We start from the raw sequence: 22,993 nt of genomic DNA on the forward strand, positions 1-22,993 counted from the left end.
GTGGGCCTTGGGCTTAAGTGGGTGGGCCTAGGCCCACCCAGGCCCACCCGTGCCTTCGCCCCTGGTCCATCAAGCCCAGCATCCTGGTCACAAATACCTGGCAAGATCCCAAAAACGTTCAATACATTTTATGCTGCTCATCCCAGGAATAAGCAGTGGATTTTCTACAAGTCATTTTAATAATGGTCTATGGACTTTCCTTTAGGAAGCCGTCCAAACCTTTTTTAAAACCCCGCTAAGCTAACCGCCTTTACCACAATCTCTGGCAACGAATTCCAGAGTTTAATTACACGTTGAGTGAAGAAAAATTTTCTCCAATTTGTTTTAAATGTACTCCTTTGTAGCTTCATCACATGCCCCCTAGTCAGTGGCTTAGCCACAGGTGGGCCTGGGTGGGCCATGGCCCACCCATTTAGTGCTCAGGCCCACCCAACAGTAGCACACATTTAGTGGTAGCTGATGGGGATCTCAAGCTCGGCCAGCTGAATACTGCACCCTGATGGTAACAAAAACGCTGCTCTCCACGATACTGGCACCTGCACACACTCAGTTTTCAGCGCATGCCTGCTGCATACTGTCAAGGTGGAAAGAAGCATTTTCCCGCCAGCTGAAATATTTTTTTTCGGTGGTGGTTGGAAGGGGGGAGAACACTTTGTGCCCACCCACTTCTTGCCTAGGCCCACCCAAAATTTGTTGTCTGGCTACGCCCCTGCCCCTAGTCCTAGTATTTTTGGAAAGAGTAAACAAATGATTCACGTCTACCTGTTCCACTCCACTCATTATTTTATAGACCTCTATCATATCTCCCCTCAGCTGCCTTTTCTCAAAGCTGAACAGCCCTAGCCACTTCAGCCTTTCCTCATACGGAAGTTGTCCGCAGGGCCGGTCTTAGGCAGAGGCGACCGAGGCAGCCGCATAGGGCCCCGCGCTTAAGGGGGCCCCGCGCGGCACGCCTCAACTCTGCCTCTGCCTCCGACCCCCGCTCGCTCGTCGGACCGCATGCGGCATCACATCATCAATTGTGATACCGCTCCACTCGTGCCGATTCGCTCCGCTGCCTCCCGCCGCCACCGGTGCCCACACAGCCCACCCCCTGCTCTGCCCGCAGTCACTCAGCTCCCGCCTGCCAGTCCCAGCAGCACAGACAGTGCAGAACTCGACAGCCCGGCCCCGACACAGACAGTTGCAGCACAGGGCAGGCACAGGCAGCAGTAGCAAGCACGATGAATGCCGAACGGCTCACCCCAGCCTTCCCGCTCAATGTCCCGCCTCCTTCTGATGGCACTTCCTGTGGGCGGGATTCGGAGTCATTGAGCGGGAAGGGAAGGAGCTGGAGCGAGGAGCCATTGACGTCGTCGATTCGCTGGGAGTCAGAACTGTTGCCGAAGTGCAAGTCAGTGCCGCCTGCCGCCTGGAGCAAGATTGCCCAGTGATTCGGGCAAGGATGCAGCAGGTATGAATGAAGAATGATGATGATGCATGCTATGATGCTGCTAGACTTTGGTAGTTCTTTCTGGAACCCTGCAGCTGCATGTGTGCAGATGAGTGGAAAAGCGGTTGTCTTGTTGTCTGATGGAAGTCTGTTACTTACTCTTACTAACAAAAAGATTAAAAAAAAAAAAGAAGAAGCTTAGCTCTGGTCTCTGGAGTCAAACCCAGGTCTTCTACATAGCAGATTAACTCTGGGCTGGGCTGGCCTCTAAACCAAACTTTTTAATGCATAAACATGATAAAGGTTCTTTAAAATACCCTAAATAAGATAAGACAGTGGTCTTTTGGTAAGTACAGTTTTTAAAAAGCCCTGGCACAGTGGTTATTTATTTATTTATTTATTTAAAATAAAACCAAAACCAAACCAAGTTAACATCTATAATCTAGCATGGAACCAGATTTTTGGTGGTGGTGGCAAGTTTCATAAGTCACAAGACAACTAACAATAGAAAATGTTATTTCTGTTGAGGAGATGCATAAAATGTACAATATGTTTTTGATTGTGTGATTAACTGCTTTGAGTTTTTGAGGACGAAGGCAACAGTTTATTTAAAGGCAAAGTGCTGTCGTGTACCACTCAGTCTCTGGTAAAAGTTTTGATAGAAAGCAGAGGTTTTTTTTGATATTGTGAAATGTATTGTATTACATATGAAGTATACTGTTATTAAACTGTGGTGAAAAATTGTGGACTGTTTGTTGTATGGGGCTTATAAAACCATCACTTGGAGTCTTGTTGGAAAACTAATGTTATTAAAATTGAGATGCCTTTAATCCACCAAACTCTAGCTACGCTAGGTGAATGTGTTTTTCACATTGGTAAACATCAAAGATTTCAGCTGTCAGCTATGGAGCTTGTTTTGAAGGTCTGTGTATAACAATCAATCATGATTCCGCTCGCGCCGATTCGTTCCACTGCCTCCCGCCACAGGTGCCCACAGCCCCCCCCCCCCCCTGCTCAGCCCGCCATCAGCTCCCACCTCCCAGTCCCAGCAGCAGGAGAATGACTGTTACAGAACTTGCAGCGATGACGGCCCGGCCCCGACACATACAGACAGACAGTTGCAGCACAGCAGCAGCAGGCACGACGGCTCACCCCAGCTTTTCCCTTCTGCCTTCCCGCTCAATGTCCCGCCTCCTTCTGATGGTATTTCCTGTTTCCGCGAGGGCGGGCAGGAGTCATTGAGCGGAAAGGAAAAGGAGCTGGAGCGTGGTAGGAGGTGAGCCATCGATTCGCTGGGGGAGTCAAGTGCGACTAGAAAGTCAAGTGGAGCACCCACCGCCACCTGGAGCAAGTTTGCCCAGTGCCATTCGGGCAAGGTTTGAATGATGAGGCTGCCAGGGCTGGCTTTCTTCTTATAAAACCTTTTTAAATTAAAGTGGTCTTACTACTCTTATATTAAAGTGATGATCTGGTGGTTCATTTGTGCAGGTGAGTGAGTCATCGCTGGTGGCGGTGCAAGAGCGACTTAAAATAAAGTCAAGTGGAGGAGCTGGAGCAAGTTTGTGCCATTCAAAGGCAAGGTATGATAGCTTTTCTTTTAAGGAGGGGGAGGGCAGGGAAGAGAGATGTTGGGCAGGAATGGAGGAAAGGAAACACAAAGGAAGGAGATGCACATGGATGGAAAGAAGACACTGCATAAAACAGAAGACACTGAGACCATAGTGAATAGAAAAACTAAATGATCAGACAACAAAGGTAGAAAAAATTCAGGATTTATTAATTGGAATGTGTCAGCTTTTGGAAATGTGCATCTGTGATATTTTGCATGCAAGTTTAAATTTTTCTAGTATTGCTGCATGCTGGGTCTGACTTCTTGAGGTAACTTTCCAGTTCAATATTTTGCCTTCATATCTGTTGTGTCTTGTGTTTTTCATGTGTGATCAAGGTGCAGTATTCTGCTAGCGTGTAGTATTTGCAGCCCTTTTTGGGTTTTTTTTTCATTAGGTTGTGTACTGGTGTTTTAGAGCCCGGTGTAATTGTATATCTTTTCATTTGCATTTTATTGCATATATCTATATTATTTTTGCTTTTATGCTGCTGGGTACTATATCAAATTTTCTGTTTAGTTAGAAATTAGAACCAACCTGTCCCTGCCTTCCTTATGTCCTTCAGCAAATAAGGAACATATTATGAGTCAAACAAAGCGAGCTCGAGATGCTGGCAGGAAATACCTGAGTGGATCTATGAAAAGAAAAATAAACAAAACAAAAAAGACTGCTGAAGAAAAGCAAAAAGGTGCTCTAAATAAGTATTTCAGAAGAGCCAACTTGGAGACATTTGAAGTGGCAGCAGGCCAGGGATATGAAAGTGTTGCTAGTAGAGAAGAAGGTGTTTTGCCAGAGCTGCCAGAAAGCAGCAGAAAATCCCAAGAAACAAATGATGACACAGAAATATCTCAGTCTGGTCAAGCAACTCCTAGTCAAAGCAGAGAGACCAACGAACCCATGACATAGAGGATCAAGATAGTCCAGATTATGAAAACCCTAAAATCCTTGAAAGTCTAACCATATCAGATGATCCAGCCACCTGGCCAGAAAGAATTGACCATCATCTGAAGGACTGTTTAGTGAAAAAAGGACCACCTAAAATTCTTTTGGAAGAATTTCCTTGCAACAAAAATGGAAGACATTTCTCAAAAGCCCATTGCAAAAGAAAGCTTCCAAATGGTGAAATCATTCATCGCTCATGGGTGATATACTCCGTGTCAGCAAACAAGATATTTTGTTTTTATTGTCGCATTTTTGGAAATGATGTGACAAGTGCCTTGACTACTACTGGATCCAACCAGTGGTCCAATGTCAATATAAGATTGACAGAACATGAAAAATCAAAAGGATATTTAGTGACAATGCTAAATTGCACTGAACTTCAGAGATGACTCAGTGCTGAAGAAACTATTGACAAGGTTCAACAGAAACTGATGAATAAAGAGAAAAAGTGATGGCACCAAGTTATGGAAAGACTAGTAGCTCTAGTTCAGTTTTTATCAGAACGTAATTTGGCATTCCGTGGCTCTGTTGAACAGTTAGGAAGTTCACACAATGGCAACTTTCTGGGATTTGTAGAATTGTTGGGAAAATTTGACCCAGTAATTCAAGAGCATCTTCGAAGAATTTCCTGTAAAGAAATTCATGATCACTACCTTGGCAAACATTTTCAAAATGAGCTAATCCGAATCATAGGAAATGCAGTTCTGGATAACATAATTCATCGAATAAAAGCAGCAAAATATTTTGCTGTAATTCTTGATTGCACTCCAGATATCAGCCATCAAGAGCAAATGTCCTTGATAATTAGATACGTGTCCGATGGTAAATTACCCAGTGCACCACTGGCGGTGTATACGAACACTTCATAAAGTTTTTAGAGGTGAACAGCAGCACTGGAGAAAATTTGTACAATGTACTAAAGCATGAACTTGAAAAATTAGGATTAGACATCAGTAATATCCGCGGTCAGGGATATGATAATGGAGCTAACATGAGAGGAAAGGAATCAGGTGTTCAGGCTCGACTTTTACAAGAAAATCCAAGAGCATTTTTTGCACCATGTGCTTGTCACAATTAAAATCTAGACCTAGGAGATATGGCTAAAACCTGTCCCGATGCAATCACTTTTTTTGGAACACTGCAGCGTCTTTATGTGATTTTCTGTGCATCCACGAAGAGGTGGGCAGTTTTTCCGCAAGCATGTGAGGAGTCTTACTGCAAAGCCTCTCTGTGGCACAAGGTGGGAGTGTCGAATACAAAGTGTAAGGGCTGTAAGGTATCAAGCTGGCAATTTCTATGATGCACTGATAGAAATAGCTGAAGCATCAGAGGACCCACAGGCAAGGAGTGAAGCTGAATCATTAGCTAACCAAATGAAAGATTACAAATTCATTGTTTCTTTGGTTTTCTGGTATGACTTGTTGTTTCAAGTTAATTTTGTCAGCAAAGAGCTACAGAGTAAAACAGTAGATCTTGCCACAGCTCTTTCTCATTTGAAAAGCTCTTGCAATGGCTGAAACAGTATAGAGAAACCGGCTTTGAACAAGTCTTGGTTAGTGCAACTGAGCTTGCAAATGACTTGGAGGTAACTCCAGAATTCCAACAAACCGATCTGCGAAAAAGAAAACGACACTTTATGTATGAGTCTGCTGATAATCCCATTACTGATCCCAAGGAAGCTTACAAGGTAAATTGCTTCAACCAAGTCTTAGACAAAGCTATGCAGTCTTTGGAGCCACGGTTTAAGCAACTGAAAAAAAATGTTGATTTATTTGGCTTTTTAAGTACATTTCAACAAATTCCAAAACAGGAATTACAAAAATATGCTGCAGAATTGGAAATTGCGCTAACTGATGTCAACCTCATTCAGGAAAATGATGATGATGTCAGTTCAGATTTAGATGGTCATATGCTGGTTGAGGAAATGGAAGCACTAAAGCCAATTCTTCCTTCTTCGTCTTTTGGAAAGCCATTGAAAATATTGGAATTCCTTGCACTGAATGAGAGAGCAACTGGATTTCCACGCTTTTTTATTGCTCTACGCATATTTTTGACTATTCCAGTCACAGTGGCATCAGGTGAAAGGAGCTTTTCCAAATTAAAATTGATCAAATCATATCTAAGGTCAAACATGCTCCAAGATAGACTGAACAGCCTTGCAATATTATCCATAGAAAGTGAAGAAGCTAAAAAATTAAAGTTCAACAAAATATTGAGAGCCTTTGCAGAAGACAGAGCAAGAAAGGTTAATTTATAAGTATTGTTTTGTTGTTTTAACATTTTGTAGGTCTGCAGAGACTTCTGTTTCAGCTGGTATATTTCCTCTCACAATTGGGATTTGGGAATCGGAAGGGAGGACAGCCCCTGTTAGACCTCTGAGCAGACAGACAGTGGACCCTTTTCTTCTAAGGAGCAGTGTGCAGAGAGAGAATGGGACAGGAGCAGTGCCTGGAGGACCAAAGAAATATGGAGCCCTGGCCAAGGCCCTCACCCTTGCAGCCGCGGGCCTCAAGTTCTCCTAACCCATGGAGCACATAGCTCTCTGGCTGAAGGCCAGCGAGAACCATCTGTGGTAGTCCTTTTTTCACTAGACACACTAATGGATATTTTTTTTTCAATAACAGTCCTTCAGATGTTGGTCAATTTACATGGCCATATGCTGGTTGAGGAAATGGAAGCACAAAAGTCAATTTTTCCTTCTTCATGGAAGATTTGCGGCAGCAGGAGGAGCTGATTTCAAAGCAGCACACCAAGGAGCAGGAGGACTAGATTTAGGACAGTCAGTCTATCTGTAATATAGCTGATTTATGGAAACATTTGGTACTGTAAATATGTTGTGGTTTTGTCTTTAATGGGAACCTTGCACTTACCTCTTTTTTGGCTACTTGCCTCTCTGGTTTGATGGGTTACAGAGTAATAGGGGAATTTTTCCTTTATTCTCCTTTGTTATGAGAATTGGAACTACTAACTGTAGTGGACTTGAACTGAATAATTTCTGGGAAGGGGAGGTTTCATGATAGCATTGTGCTTATTATTTCAATCAGTTTTTTTGTACAAGTTTAGTTTCATTTGTCTTCATTTGAAATTTCATAAATAAAAAAATTTTCTAAAAATTGAATAATCTTATCAATGGGGCGGAGCTACGGTGGGGGCGGATCTACAGTGGGGGTGGGGCTATGGTTGGGGCGGGGCTACTGTGGGGCCCCACCAAATTGCTCTGCATACGGCCCCGCACTTGCTAAGACCGGCCCTGGTTGTCCGATCCCCTTTATCATTTTCGTCACCCTTCTCTGTACCTTTTCTAATTCCACTATCAGGCTTATTTCCGAAAGAGAAGGGTGCCCATCTTCCGAAACAAATTGGCAGATGGGTGTCCTTCTCTCAGGATCGCCCAAATCGGCATAATCGAAAGCCGATTTTGGGCGTCCTCAACTGCTTTCCGTCACGGGGACGACCAAAGTTCACGGAGGTGTGTCGGAAGCATAGTGAAGGCAGGACTGGGGTGTGCTTAACACATGGGCAACCTCGGTCAATAATGGAAAAAAGAAGGGCATTCCTGATGAGCATTTGGCCGACTTTACTTGGTCCATTTTTTCTTGCGACCAAGCCTCAAAAAGATGCCTGAACTGACCAGATGACCACCGGAGGGAATCAGGGATGACCTCCCCTTACTTCCCCAGTGGTCACTAACCCCCTACCACCCTAAAAAAAAACTTTAAAATCTTTTTTGCCAGCCTCAAATGTCATACTCAGATCCATCGCAGCAGTATACAGGTCCCTGGAGCAGGTTTAGTGGGTGCAGTTCACTTCAGGCAGGCGGACCCATGCCCATCCCTCCCCCCCCCCCCCACCTGTTACACTTGTGGTGGTAAATATGAGCCACATGTAGGTGCCCCCCTTCACCCCTTAGGGCTGTGGTAGTGGTGTATAGTTATGGGGAGTGGGTTTGGGGGGGGGGCTCAGCACTCAAGGTAAGGGAGCTATGCACCTGGGAGCAATTTTTGAAGTCCACTGCAGTGCCCCCTAGGGTGCCCAGTTGGTGTCCTGGCATTTGAGAGGAACCAGTGCACTACGAATGCTGATTCCTCCCACGACAAAATGCCTTGGATTTGGTCATTTTTGAGATGGGCGTCCTCGGTTTCCATTATCTCCGAAAATCGAGGGCAACCATCTCTAAGGTCGCCCATCTCAACATTCAGGTCGACCATCTCTAAGGTTGACCTAAATGTTGAGATTTGGGCATCCCCGACCGTATTATCAAAACAAAAGATGGACGACCATCTTGTTTCGATAATATAGGTTTCCCCGCCCCTTCGTGGGGCCATCCTACCAGGACACCCTCAGGAAAACTTGGACGCCCCGTTTTTGAGATGTGGCGACCAGAATTGAACACAATATTAGAGGTGAAGTCACACCATGCTGATACAAAGGCATTATAACGTCCTCATTTTGTTTTCCATTCCTTTCCTAATTTATTTATTTATTTATTTATTGCATTTGTATCCCACATTTTCCCACCTCTTTGCAGGCTCAATGTGGCTTACAATACATCATGAGTGATGGAAATATATTAGAAAATAGACATTTAGTGTTACAGAAAAGAACTTGGGCAACAAGATAATGATAAAACATAATATTTGAATAAACAAGCAGATATTGTTAGATAGTTCTGAATATATGTGGGGGGGGGGGGGTTGTGTATATTCACATCGGTTGGTCTTTGTAGTATGCCTTGTTAAAGAGATGGGTCTTCAGTAGTTTGCGAAAGTTCGTTAGTTCGTAGATCATTTTTAAGTTGCACGGCAGTGTGTTATGGAACCTGTTCCATAACAGGTTCCATAACAGGTTACTTCCTGTTCCTGGACAGAGGGAGCTGAAGCAAACGAGCAAAGTTTGCGAAGTCGGAGCCCACAGGCGCACGCCGCAGCACCCCCCCCAGCGGCGTGCACCCGGGGGGGTGTCATTTCGCTGGGGAGAGGGGAAGGTGTCATTTCGCAGGCGGGGGGGGGGGGGGGCGCATCTGCGATCCGCCCCGGGTGACATCCACGCTAGGAACGCCACTGGGGCTAAGGGGTGTGGGTGGAGAGGAGAGGAGCAGAGCAGGGAATTATGGATAGGAGACATGGAGTAGGAATTTGAGGGGATAGTGAATAGGCAGTTTTAGATATGAGTGGTGGTATATTGATGGGTTGGGAGAATGAGTGAGATGTGAAATGAGGGATATGAGAAGGGCAAAAAAAGGGAATGAGGTGGGGAAACTAAACATGACCAAGACTGAGCTTCTTATCTTTCCCCCTAAACCAACCTCTCTTCCTCCCCCATTCTCTATTTCTGTGGATAACACTCTCATCCTTCCTGTCTCATCAGCTCGTAACCTTGGGGTCATCTTCGACTCCTCCCTCTCCTTCTCTGCACATATTCAACAGACTGCTAAAACCTGTCGTTTCTTTCTCTATAATATCACCAAAATTCACCCTTTCCTTTCTGAGCACACTACCAGAACCCTCATCCACACTTTTACCACCTCTCGCTTAGACTATTGCAACTTGCTTCTCACAGGTCTCCCACTTAGCAATCTCTCTCCTCTTCAATCTGTTCAAATTCTGCTGCACAACTAATATTCCGCCAGTGTCGTTATGCTCATATTAGCCCTCTCCTCAAGTCACTTCACTGGCTTCCTATCCATTTCCGCATACAGTTCAAACTCCTCTTATTGACCTATAAGTGCATTCACTCTGCAGCTCCTCAGTACCTCTCCACTCTCATCTCTCCCTGCATTCCTCCCCGGGAACTCCATTCACTGGGTAAATCTCTCTTATCTGCACCCTTCTCCTCCACCGCTAACTCCAGACTCTGTTCCTTTTATCTTGCTGCACCGTATGCCTGGAATAGACTTCCTGAGCCGGTACGTCAAGCTCCATCTCTGGCCGTCTTCAAATCTAAGCTAAAAGCCCACATTTTTGATGCTGCTTTTAACGCAACCATTATTTACTTATTCAAAACCCTTACTTTACCACCCTCACTTTAATATTCCCTTATCTCTTGTTTGTCCTGTTTGTCCTAATTAGATTGTAAGCTCTGTCGAGCAAGGACTGTCTCTTCATGTTCAAGTGTACAGCGCTGCGTACGTCTAGTAGCGCTATAGAAATGATAAGTACATAAGTAATGCCACACAGGGAAAAGACCAAGGGTCCATCGAACCCAGCATCCTGTCCACGACAGTGGCCAATCCAGGCCAAGGGCACATGGCAAGCTTCCCAAACGTACAAACATTCTATACATGTTATTCCTAGAATTATGGATTTTTCCCAAGTCCATTTAGTAGCGGTTTATGGACTTGTCCTTTAGGAAACCGTCTAACCCTTTTTAAACTCTGCCAAGCTAACCGCCTCCACCACGTTCTCCGGCAACGAATTCCAGAGTTTAATTACACGTTGGGTGAAGAAACATTTCTCCGATTTGTTTTAAATTTACTACACTGTAGTTTCATCGCATGCCCCCTAGTCCTAGTATTTTTGGAAAGTGTGAACAGACGCTTCACATCCACCTGTTCCACTCCACTCATTATTTTATATACCTCTATCATGTCTCCCCTCAGCCGTCTCTTCTCCAAGCTGAAAAGCCCTAGCCTCCTAGTCTTTCCTCATAGGGAAGTCGTCCCATCCCCACTATCATTTTTGTCGCCCTTCGCTGAACCTTTTCCAGTTCTACTATATCTTTCTTGAGATGCGGTGACCAGAATTGAACACAATACTCAAGGTGTGGTCGCACCATGGAGAGATACAACGGCATTATAACATCCTCACATCTGTTCTCCATACCTTTCCTAATAATACCCAACATTCTATTCGCTTTCCTAGCTGCAGCAGCACACTGAGCAGAAGATTTCAGTGTATTATCAACGACGACACCCAGATCCCTTTCTTGGTCCGTACCTCCTAACGTGGAACCTTGCACGACGTAGCTATAATTCGGGTTCTTTTTTCCCACATGCATCACCTTGCACTTGCTCACATTAAACGTAATCTGCCATCTAGCCGCCCAGTCTCCCAGTCTCGTAAGGTCCTTCTGTAATTTTTCACAATCCTGTCGCGAGTTAACGACTTTGAATAATTTTGTGTCATCAGCAAATTTAATTACCTCGCTAGTTACTCCCATCTCTAAATCATTTATAAATTATATTAAAAAGCTGCGGTCCTAGCACAGACCCCTGAGGAACCCCACTAACTACCCATCTCCATTGTGAATACTGCCCATTTAACCCCACTCTCTGTTTCCTATCCTATCCTTCAACCAGTTTTTAATCCACAATAGGACATTTCCTCCTATCCCATGACCCTCCAATTTCCTCTGTAGCCTTTCATGAGGTACCTTGTCAAACGCCTTTTGAAAATCCAGATACACAATATCAACTGGCTCCCCTTTGTCCACATGTTTACTCCTTCAAAGAATTGAAGTAAATTGGTCAGGCAAGATTTCCCCTCACAAAAGCCATGCTGACTCGGTCTCAGTAATCCATGTCCTTGGATGTGCTCTGTAATTTTGTTTTTAATAATAGCCTCTACCATTTTCCCCGGCACCGACGTCAGACTCACCAGTCTATAATTTCCTGGATCTCCCCTGGAATCTTTTTTAAAAATGGGCATTACATTGGCCACCCTCCAATCTTCCGGTACCACGCTCGACTTTAAGGATAAATTGCATATCACTAGCAGCAGCTCCGCAAGCTCATTTTTCAGTTCTATCAGTACTCTAGGATGAATACCATCCGGTCCAGGAGATTTGCTACTCTTCAGTTTGCTGAACTGCCCCATTACGTCCTCCAGGTTTACCGTGAAGTCAGTAAGTTTCTCCGACTCGTCCGCTTGAAATATCATTTCCGACACCGGTATCCCACCCAAATCTTCCTCGGTGAAGACCAAAGCAAAGAATTCATTCAATCTCTCCGCTACATCTTTGTCTTCCTTTATCACCCCTTTTACCCCTCAGTCATCCAGCGGTGAGGTAGTAGGAAAGGTTGAGACTTAATGTGAATGACCAGAAGAACGGAGAGAGGATGAGAGGCATTGAAAAGGGATGTTGATACTGGGGAGGGATATGGGAGGAAGGGGATGGGTCTCTGAAAGGATTGAGTCAGGATGGAAATGGGGTTAAAAAGATGGTGAAAGAGAGGCTATTGGGCATGGCGTATAGGGTAAGAGATAGAGTGGCCTTGGAGACAAGGGAATGAAGGAGAGACAGGTTTGGAGCTGGGACTGATAGGATGGTGAGATGCAGTGGAGGACAGATGAGGGCTAAGAGGATGAGTACAAAAGATGGGAATAGGGGACTGAGGAAGTGGGTGAAAGATGGAGAAAGGGTTTAGGAGACTGGGCAAGAGATAGATAGAGGGGACAATGAGAGTGCTGGAGATGCTAACAGCCAGTAGGTTGAAAAGAAATGAAACAGAGCCTAAGAACTACAGTGTGCGAGAAAAGTGGGAATAAAGCATAAAATGAAAGATCAGTGCCAGACAGATGTAGAGAAGGGAAAGAAGAAGACAAGAGGAGAGAGAATAAATGGAAAAGCCAACCTGGAAAAGAATTTAGGAGAAGACTGACACATGGAGAGTGGAAAAGGGACTGGGACCAGCCCAATTAGAAAAATAAAATACTCAAACAACAAAGGTAGAAAAGACAAAATTATTTTTGTTTAATGCTTTTTAAAGACTAAGATGTGCCTTCTTTGTGAAATGTACATTTTTCTATTTTTGTATTTTGCAGAGTACAGGAGAAAATACATTTCTGTTTCTCTTTTACCAGTATTTGCACTGCTTACAGAGTCTGGCTTTCTTGAAGGGATCTCTATTTCAGTTCTTGTGTGCATGTTTTTTTTGGTTCCCTATTTTGTATCACATACGGATCTTAACATAGTAACATAGTAAATGACGGCAGATAAAGACCTGTACGGTTCATCCAGTCTGCTCGACAAGATAAACTTATTTTACATGGTATGTGATACTTTATATGTATACCCGAGTTTGATTTGTCCTTGCCTTTCTCAGGGCACAGACCGTAGAAGTCTCCTCAGTACTGTTCTTGTATTAAGTTCTGAAGCTAACATCAAAGCCTCTTAAAATTTACATTCCAGCCAATCCCTGTCTATTTAGTAACGATCAGGGCATAGACCCTAGAAGTCTGCCCATCTCCTGTGTTATTTCCAATTACCGGCGTCACCACCCAATCTCCGCTAAGATTCCACGGAACCATTCCTTCTAAACAGGATTCCTTTGTGTTTAACCCATGCATGTTTGAATTCCATTACCGTTTTCATCTCCACCACCTCCTGTGGGAGGGCATTCCACATATCCACCACCCTCTCCATGAAAAAATACTTCCTGACATTAGTCCTGAGTCTGCCCCCTTCAACCTCAATTCATGTCCTCTAGTTCTACCGCCTTCCCGTCTCCGGAAAAGGTTCATTTGCGGATTAATACCTTTCAAATATTTGAACGTCTGTATCATATCACCCCTGTTTCTCCTTTCCTCCAAAGTATACATGTTCAGGTCAGCAAGTCTCTCCTTTTACGGTTTGCAATGCAAATCCCATACCATTTTCGTAGCTTTTCTTTGCACCGCTTCCAGGCTTTTTACATCTTTAGCAAGATATGGCCTCCAAAACTGAACACAATACTCTAAGTGGGGCCTCACCAATGACTTGTAGAGGGACATCAACACCTCCTTTCTTCTGCTGGTTATGCCCCTCTCTACGCAGCCTAGCATCCTTTTGGGCACAGCCGTCGCCTTGTCACATTGTTTCTTCACCTTCAGATCCTCCGACACCAACACCCCAAGGTCTCTCTCCTGAGTCGAGCTTACTAATCTCTCCCCTCCTATCCGGTATCTCTCTTTTTGGTTTCCGCACCCAAAGTGCATCACTCTACACTTCTTGGCATTAAATTTTAACTAAGTATCATACACAGAAACCACTCAATCCTTTTTTAATGTGATGAATCATAAACAAACTAGTGTGTATCATGCAATAAAAATTATTTTTGCTCTTTTTTCTATGCTGATAGTACTCAGTAGGAGGGGTCACAGGATCATCTTGCAGTATATTACTGTTAACACACCTTAAGCCATCATAGCACTCCTGCCTGCCTACCGTAATATCTTCTGAGCTAGTCGTTATGTTAGCAACATTCTGAAAATTCCATAAAAGATAGTTCTACTTAGCTCATTCAGGAGTGCACTGATGAATTCGACGTCCTGTGGGGATCCCCATCCATATGGTGACTTTTAAAAGCTTAACCGTAGTGCATACTACTCCCTAAAAGCGGGATTAAAGCCCATTGTTCCAGGGGTTTTTTCATTATTAAATTTTAACTGCAACACCTTCGACCATTCTTCTACGTTCACAGATCCCTTCTCATCGTTTCTACTCCCTCCAGGGTATCCACTCTATTGGCTATTTTCATGTCATCCGCAAAAAGGCACACCTTTCCTTCCAATCCTTCAAAATATCTCCCACAAATATATTAAACAGAATAGGCCCCAGCACCGACCCCTGAGGAACTCCACTGCTCACCTTCCTTTCCTCCGAGCCGATTCCATTTATCACCACCCTCTGCCACCTGTCGGTCAACCAGTTTCTAATCCAGTTCACCACTTTCAACTTATTCACGAGTCTTCTGTGGGGGACCGTATCAAAGGCTTTGCTGAAGTCCAAGAATTACATCTAGCGCATGTCCCTCATTCAGTTCTTTGGTCAACCAGTCAAAAATGTCAATAAGATTCGTTTGGCAGGATTTTCCTTTGGTAAAGCCATGTTGCCTCGGGGCCTGTAACCAGATCTGTCCATGTTCTGCATGTGTGACTGAGGTGAAGGATTTTGCTAGTATGTAGTGTCTGTGTAGGAATGTGTAACAGTCCAGTTTATTCCAGTTTTGCAGTGGCAGGTATATTGGTGCTCTAGGGTCCAGTTTAATATTTATAGCACTGTCTTTCATAGGTGGGTTAGGGCTGTTGTGTGTTAAGTTTTCTGTATAGGTTTTGAGTGTCTTTTTGCATGGTTTTGTGTTATTTCATGACGTGTCTGGGGCAAACAAAAAGTCATCTGCTTTAAGTGTGTGCTGATCCTGAGGTAGTGATCAAAATTGTAATATTTTTGTGTGGTGAGTTGTAAAGGGGATAAAGCACTTAATCAGCTAGGATAACCGCATAAAACACAGTACTATCTTAATGCAGTTCATCCTTGTCAGTTAAGTGCTGAATATCACAAAGCTATGTTTTTATCCAGCTACATATGTCTGGATATTCAATGCAGGTGTACGGACATGGCTTGGCATTGAATATCTGGGAATAAAGCCAGCAGCAATCAGCAAAACACTGACTGCTTCCAGCTGAATATCGGGCCCAATATGTCTGCTGGAGAAGGGTTATGTTGCTGATACTGAGATGAAACCAGAATCAGATTTTATTTTGTATGGTGAATTCTAGGGAAAATGCTCTAGTTCAGCTGTACACTCGTTACATGAAGAAGTCTCCTGTGGATGCAGAATATATGCTTGCATTTAACACTGTGAGAATGCAGAGTCAAGGGTCAGTATTGCTTTATATTAGAGTTCCAGGCAACATAATTTAACTCAAATAATTTTTGTTGCGTATAATCAATGTTGGCAGTTTTTGCTGCTGTTGTTTTATTTTGTTTTCTATAAATTGCATTTATTTTTCCTGGGTTAACTGCCTGACTAATGTTTAGAGTGAGAGGACCTCCTCACCCTCCTTCCTGATCAGAGTTTTCAGGGGTCCTTTCTTTTGGTTGCCTTGGGAGGTGCCACCTCATCCCTCACTTCAGGCAGCGGACTGCCATGAGCTGCACCTGGGGGTAAGTGCTATCAGTGGAAGGGGCCAAGAAAAAAAAGGTTATGCTGGGGATGGTGAATGCTGCCTCTGGGGGAGGAGAGCTAGAATAAAAGTGCTGTCTGTAAGGGGGGGAAGGAAAAAACACTGTCTGTGGATCAGAAGCGCAGCCAGGTTGTGTCGCCAGGGGGGAGTGGAGAGGCACACACGCACGCACTGGTAGATGCAACAGATTGCCGGTGCCGCCCAAAGTTCATTTGGGAGAGCGATCGCTCCCCTGGTGTCTCATCTAGCTACACCTCTGCAAAGTACTGCCTGTTTGGGAGGGTATTTTTTTCTATCCATGTGGCATGGTACAGGGAGTTGCTGGTAAAGAGGGAGAAAGAGCTGGGATCTGGAGGAGAAGAAAAAGGGAGGATGCCGGTGTGATGTCTAGGGAAGAGGGAGAGAGAAAGTGCACTCTCCCTTTGCTTGTTTGTGTGAATGTGAGAGGGGGCGTAGTGAGAGAAATTTCCCATGATGCTGGCTAATTTCAGTACAAAAAACAAAAAAGTATATACCTTCATTGTTTTGATATGTTGACTTCATATTGAATATTTTAGTCTGATTCGTGTGCGTATTTGTTGTTTTTTTAATAACCATAATGTATATGTATGAGGTACATCTATGCAAATGAATATATTAATGTGCCAAGCCACACCCTTTGCCCACCAAATGACACAGTCAAACTATGCCCATGGCTTAGAGTACTAGTTAGACCCCTACCAAATATTTCTCCTTGAAGGTTTTGTCTCACTGTTATGTTCAGGAATATCACTTACCCAGGCACACCGTGTTCAGTCCAATGCCTGAAATGGCCATCCCACTCATGAAGCGGAACACACAATATGAGACAAAATTATAGGAGAATGCAGCACAGACTCCCATGACAGCCAGCTGCATGTGAGACCAGATCAGGATAGTTCGCCGTCCAAACCTAAGGTGAGGGGAACATACCAAGAAAAGCAAGTAATGAAAGGCACCGGGATCCATTTTCAACATTCAGAGTTTGGAGTCTAACCGGCCCTTTGACAGGCCAAGCTCTTTAATTGAGGTGCTTAATCACTGGGCGGCTACACACCTAGCACTAAATTTCAGCACTAGGCACCTAACCTATGACAGCATTCCCTCTAAGCTGTACAACAGTCCATTCCTATGTTCTTACCATCAGGCGTGCTGCAGCAGTTAAACAGCTTCAGTCGAACAGGGCAAATATGTTTTGCAGGACTCTCAGAGGACCTGCAGGTCCCATATGATTGAAAATGTGACTCTGCTGCAACATGCCAATGTTAAGCATGCGGACAGCAAATTTCCATATGGCTTAGAGTGAACATGGATTCTGAATCAAAACAAATGAATAGCAGACCTACATTTAGGAAATCTTTTAACTGAATACATTTGATTGTAAATGTTCCTAATTTAGGAAATGAGCATTTTTGGAAAATTTGGCCTGCTTTATTTTCTCTTTCCTTTGTGCGTCTTAAAGGATCACTTTCAGTAATCTGCTATGCTCTAGTTTAAAAATATTGGAATATTTAGTCTTCAGAATCAAACTGGGCAGAACGAACCTCCTGTGTCTTCAGTTCCATGCAGCACAGTTGACAAATGAACAATAGTGAACAATATTTGAGCAAAGGAGCAAACAATAGTGTGCAATATTAATGACATCAGGGCTGGTGTTGGAGAGAAACCAACAGGACAGCTGCTCTAGAGACCCCACAGTTACAAGGGGTCCCTGTTGTCCAGCAACCCTTCCTCCCCGCCCCACCAGTCTGACATCTTCCCCCCTGCTCCTCCCCTTTTCAAGTATATCTTTAAATGTATTTTTCTTCACAGAGGTCACCAGCAGCTGCGATTCTGCTACAATGTTTGCAGCCAGACCAAAATCTTTCCCACTGCTACATCCTGCCCCTCTCTGATGCAACATCCTGTTTCCACCTGGGTGGAATACAGCAGAGATAAAGATCTAGGGCTGGGAAGGGAATTTGAGAGAGCAGGTAATTCCAGACTGAGAGTGGGGAGAGGGGACTGAAGGTAATGTCTCAAGGACAGAAGGGAGGGAGATAGAGATGATAGAAATTAGGATGGAGTGAGGGAAGAGAGAGGGAGAGATTTTGGGCCGGGGGTAGAGGGAGAGATACTTGACAACAGGAGGCAGGGAGGAAAGAGAGAGGGAGATATGGTGGACCTGGGGTGGAGAGGAGAGAGGAAGCAATGCTGGACAGAAGGGTGAGAGGGAAGAAAGAGGTAGAGATGTCGGACCAGCGGGTGAAGGGTAGGGAGAAATGCTGGACAGGAGGGTGGGAGGGAAGATTAAGAGGGAGAGATGTTGGACCTGGGGGTGAAAGGGGTGGCGGGAAGAGAGGAGGAAATATTCTGGATCATGAGGGAGGAGGACAGAAAGAAAGAAAGAGAAAGAAAGGGAGAGATGCTGGACTATGGGGGAAAGAGGAAGAGATAATGGACCACCGAGGGGGGGGGGGATTAGGAGAGGATACAGGAAGAAGCTGGGGGTTAAGTGGAATAGACATGGAGATGAAGCCTACAAGGATGGGGGGAGGAAGAGGAATATGGAGAAGGAGATGCTGAGCTACAAGAGTGGAGGGAGGGAAGATGCTAGAAATGGTGGAACCATGTGGGAGAGGCCAAAGGGGATGGGTGGCATGGTGATGAGTGAGAGGAAGATAGGGAGTACAAAGGGTAGAAATGTAATGAGGAGTAGATGAAAGATGGAAGGGGATAGGAAGCAAGGGAAGGAGTGAGATGGGAAATGGAGAGCTAGAGTGTGAGAGATGGATATGTAAAGTTGATAGGTAGCTGAAAATTAAAAAGCAGACGGGTGAGAAAGAGGGTAAAATTTGTGTGGACAGAGAGGCAGAAAAGAAAAAAAAAGAGAAAAAAGAGCTAAGAGTGAAATATCCATATGTCAAAGACAAGTGTAGTAAGAAAATGGAAGACAGGAAGAGAGAGAAAAGAGGAGAAGAGACAAATGGATTGCAGCCATCGGAAGGAGATTTAGCAGAAGGCAGACAGGAAAGTAGAAAAGAGAAATTGGGACTAACAATGGAAAAATTAAATGTCCAGACTACAAAGGTAGAAAAATGTTTTATGTTCAATTTATCAACTGGAATGCATTAGCTTTTAGATATATGCATCGCAAATATATTTGTATTGTGTTCAGTACTAAAGGAATTAAGAAGAATACTGTGTTACTATGTTAGGGGTCTATCTACTAAGTGCTGACACAGTGAATGTGCTCTGTTAGCATTAGCATACAGCCAGCTGCGAAAGCAGCTTAGTAAACCCCAGTGTAAGTGTATTTCTAATTTCTCCAGTGTTGCAGGATATGAAATGAGATTGAAGGGGGGCAGACTCAAGAAAAATGTCAGGAAGTATTTTTTCACGGAGAGAGTAGTGGATGCTTGGAATGCCCTCCCACAGGAGGTGGTGGAAAAGCAAACAGTAACGGAATTCAAACATGAGTGGGATAAATATAAAGGAATCCTGTTCAGAAGGAATGGATCCTCAGGAGCTTAGCCGAGATTGGGTGGCAGAGCCGGTGGTGGGAGTCGGGGCTGGTGGTTGGGAGGCGGGGATAGTGCTGGGCAGACTTATACGGTCTGTGCCCTGAAGAGGACAGGTACAAATCAAGGTAGGGTATACACAAAAAGTAGCACATATGAGTTTATCTTGTTGGGCAGACTGGATGGACCGTGCAGGTCTTTTTCTGCCGTCATCTACTATGTTACTATATATGTTTAACTTCTTGGGGTTCCCAGTTCAATTTTTGTCTTCATATTTCCATTTCCTATTTGTGATCCCTTTTTCTGAATTTTATGTGTGAAAAAGTCATTCAAAGCTGTTTTATATGTAGTAGTAATGGCAGGTGGGGAGATCAGGGGAGAGGGCAAGGAGGAGAGGGGATCGGGGGGCCTCCTCCTCCTTAATTTATGCCCATGGGCCCCAGCATATCTAACACCAGCCCTAGACTGCATTGCCCCAAAATGAAAACAAAGAAAAAATTAAAAGAATGAACAAAATGAAAAATCCCATAAACAATATGGTGAAAACTGTACAAAATGAAAATCTACTGGGTGTGGTGGCGGCACTTAAGATCAGACTCACCTGTCAGAGAGGCTACCAAAGACAATGGCTCCCACTAGCACCCCTGCCATGTAAATGGACTGTCCCATCTGCTTCATAGTTTTCTGGCCACATACCAGATCCCACTATAAGAAAACAGAATTGGACATTGACAGTTAACATGGTGACTGAGAGAGGAACCAGAAGAGAAATTCCTATGCAGGAAACAACAAACAGAAAAGAAGCAGGGATGGACAATGTTCTTCCACATGTCAGTAAAAAAAATTATTGGAAAAGCACCACATGTACCAAGACCCGACACAGGACTTGGTACATGTGGTGACAGGCTGCCTCAGGGGTCACACAATCTGTCAAATGTGATTAAAAATTCTCATTGGTGTATAAGGACAATAGAAACTGGTAATGGCACAACGAGTGCGGCCACACTCAATCTCAGGAGTAGAGTCCTGAAACACGGGAGAAATAAAAACTGAGAGGGGAGGCAAAAGGCAAGAACCCATCCCTCATATCAAGGTGGTAGTCATGAGCATTAAATCCAAGAACATACACATGCAAACTCACAGAGACAGGCACACTCACACAAGAATAAACATCTCAGGATGGGACTAACAATTCATCACTCCATGTGCCATCTCATTTCTAGGCTTGCGTAATATTAGTATTTGCTAATTAAAAGGGAGTGTGAGTGCACAATGAGCTGAATATTTCATTCTCTGAAGAGCCTTCAATGTAATCAGGGAAGTTAGACTTGAGTCTTTACTACTAGCCCATTTCTCTTACCTCAGTGATGACGGTAGAGCTAAACTCACTCCTGTCATATGTCCAGCCTTCCTTGCAGGGCTCTGTATCCATCTCAGTGGTATTAGTGACTGTGAAGTTGGACTCCAGAAGCCACCATTGAGGCTTGGTATATTGCAGGCACCGTTCTGGCTGATAGCTCCTATCCAGTGGGATGAAGACCTTTTCCAGCTTTACTGAGCCTGCCACCCAGCTGGCATTGGCATCATCTATAGGAAGCAGCCGGCAGTGATGCTTAGGAATTGCAGCTGTGAAGTTCTGAAGGAGGTTGTGATTGGCTAGAAACAGGACAGGGAGGGAGAGCAGCAACACGCTGATAATCTGGAAACGTCCCACGCCACCCACCTGCTCCAGGAGGTCCGCAAAAGCCATTGCGTCTTCAGTGCACAGCAGAGCCACAAAAATTAGAATAAAAGATTTTTTTTTCTGATTGAAACAAATTCTTATTCAAGCTAAAGGTGTATGAAATTTGTTGAAAATACACCTCAGAAATTGTTAGTTTAAAGGCTAAAAGCCTAGAAGTATTACCAGATTATGTTAAATCGCCGGCAGTCCCTGATAATCTTCTGGGGCCCTCTTTCTCTCTACGGTATTACAAAATTAAAATTTGTTGGAGTTTCCTTGAAAGTTGAAAAATAAAGATGTCACCTGCAAGTAGAAATTAATATAAAAATCAGTACTGGAGTTGGACAATTCAGATCTGCTAGCTAGATTCATTCACTGATCATGAGGCCTGGGAATCTGCAGTATAAGTATGTGCATTCCCATTCTTGAGATGACTAATGGCAACCAAAAGAAAGAGCTTTAGCCTGGCCACTGACTCTCCTCCTGCTTTCTCTCCTTATAAGAAGTAGATTCAGTGTCAGTAGAAGACAGTTCTTCTCAAAAGGAATTTTCTGCTACCTTGTTTCAAATCCTCTCTCTCCTTCACATTTCACTGTCTCTTCCCTGAATCTCAGCTTCAGTGGGTGCACCCCAGAGCAGACCTGCACTCACTTCCTAAACCACCTGGAGCCAAGGAGCAGAAGAGTTTTTTCTTTTCTTGAAGATATGGGAGCTGGTTTCACTACTTAAATTCAACTTCTAAAATCCCAACCTATCCTCTGGAGGTTTCTGTCTAGCCCTCCAGCATCTTATATACACTTCAGGCACTCACTTGGTTAATGTTTCACTCGCTCTTTTGACAGGATTAGCACAAATTCAAGTGTCAAACCAAAAAAAAAAAAAGAAGAAAGAAAGAAGCTGCGCCTAGATGTGAATTGAAGAGAGGAAAAAGTGCAAGTGGAGGCAAGATCATTAGTCCTGCCATGAAGACAAACAGAAGAAAATAAAAATTAAAAATACATAAATAGCATAAGGGAATAATAGCAGGTGTTCTCCTGCCAACGTCAGCATATATGCTCATTCCATTCGTGTATTAAAAATGATAACTTTACGTGTAATAGTCATCCTAATATATCATGGTTTAAAAGCATAGTATGTATTGCATGTTAAAATGTATTGCTGTTTAAAAATATGGATGAAGACAAACAATATGTAAAGACACAAAGCAGTTTTATTGTTGCACAGTAGAGTTATCTACTATAATAAAAAGCCCTTCCAATGTTCTGAAGCTGACCGTAAGGTTCGTCAGTCTGTCACCATCTCTCTCTGTCCCGCCCTCGCGTCAAAACGTGGGCGGAACAGTGAGAGGGAAGGGTATGTCATATTCATGAGGAGTCATCGTCCCTTCCTTCCTCCCTCCCTCCCTTCCAGTTCCAGGCCCCCTCCCTCTGATTTTTAAAAGTCATATTCATTTACCAAGTCAGGGTTATGGCGGCCGGCAGCAGCACTAAAACGCGTGCAGCCTCGACCCTTCTCTCTCTTTCTCAGCTGTGGTCCCGCCCTAATTTCCTGTTTCCGCAAGGGCGGGACCACAGCTGAGAAACAGAGAGAAGGTCGACCTAAATGTTGAGATTTGGGCATCCCCGACCGTATTATCAAAACGAAAGATGGACGCCCATCTTATTTCGATAATACGGGTTTCCCTGCCTCTTCACAGGGCCGTCCTGCGAGGACGCCCTCATGAAAACTTGGGCGCCCCGTTCGATTATGCCCCTCTGTGTGTACCTCAATTGTGAGCTGTATCTGCAGCTGCTTCACTATTGGCCAGTGGGTATTACTGTACATCAGTTCACATGCTCTAACCCTTGACCCATGTTCTGTAAATGTTGGTTCAGCAGGACTAACTC

General features: G+C 44.1%; 1 protein-coding gene across 2 annotated transcripts in view; it reads right to left on the minus strand.

Moving 5' to 3' along the window:
- Window positions 1–21,878, minus strand: part of LOC115479604 (solute carrier family 22 member 6-A-like) — a 62,495-nt gene extending 40,617 nt beyond the window's left edge. The window contains exons 1-4 of one of the 2 annotated variants that reach the window (XM_030217625.1): window positions 21,759–21,878; window positions 20,745–21,410; window positions 19,986–20,089; window positions 16,643–16,797 (exon numbers count right to left, since the gene is read on the minus strand). In XM_030217625.1, coding sequence (XP_030073485.1) covers window positions 16,643–16,797; window positions 19,986–20,089; window positions 20,745–21,134 — 649 coding nt within the window. In that variant the 5' untranslated portion in view covers window positions 21,135–21,410; window positions 21,759–21,878. Of the gene's footprint in view, window positions 1–16,642; window positions 16,798–19,985; window positions 20,090–20,744; window positions 21,411–21,665 lie in introns of both variants that reach the window. The other variant, XM_030217624.1, reaches the window with a different exon arrangement.
- Between the last annotated feature and the right edge of the window lie 1,115 nt (window positions 21,879–22,993).

The sequence above is a fragment of the Microcaecilia unicolor genome, chromosome 11 (assembly GCF_901765095.1).
Source record: "Microcaecilia unicolor chromosome 11, aMicUni1.1, whole genome shotgun sequence".
Classification (NCBI taxonomy): Eukaryota; Metazoa; Chordata; class Amphibia; order Gymnophiona; family Siphonopidae; genus Microcaecilia; species Microcaecilia unicolor.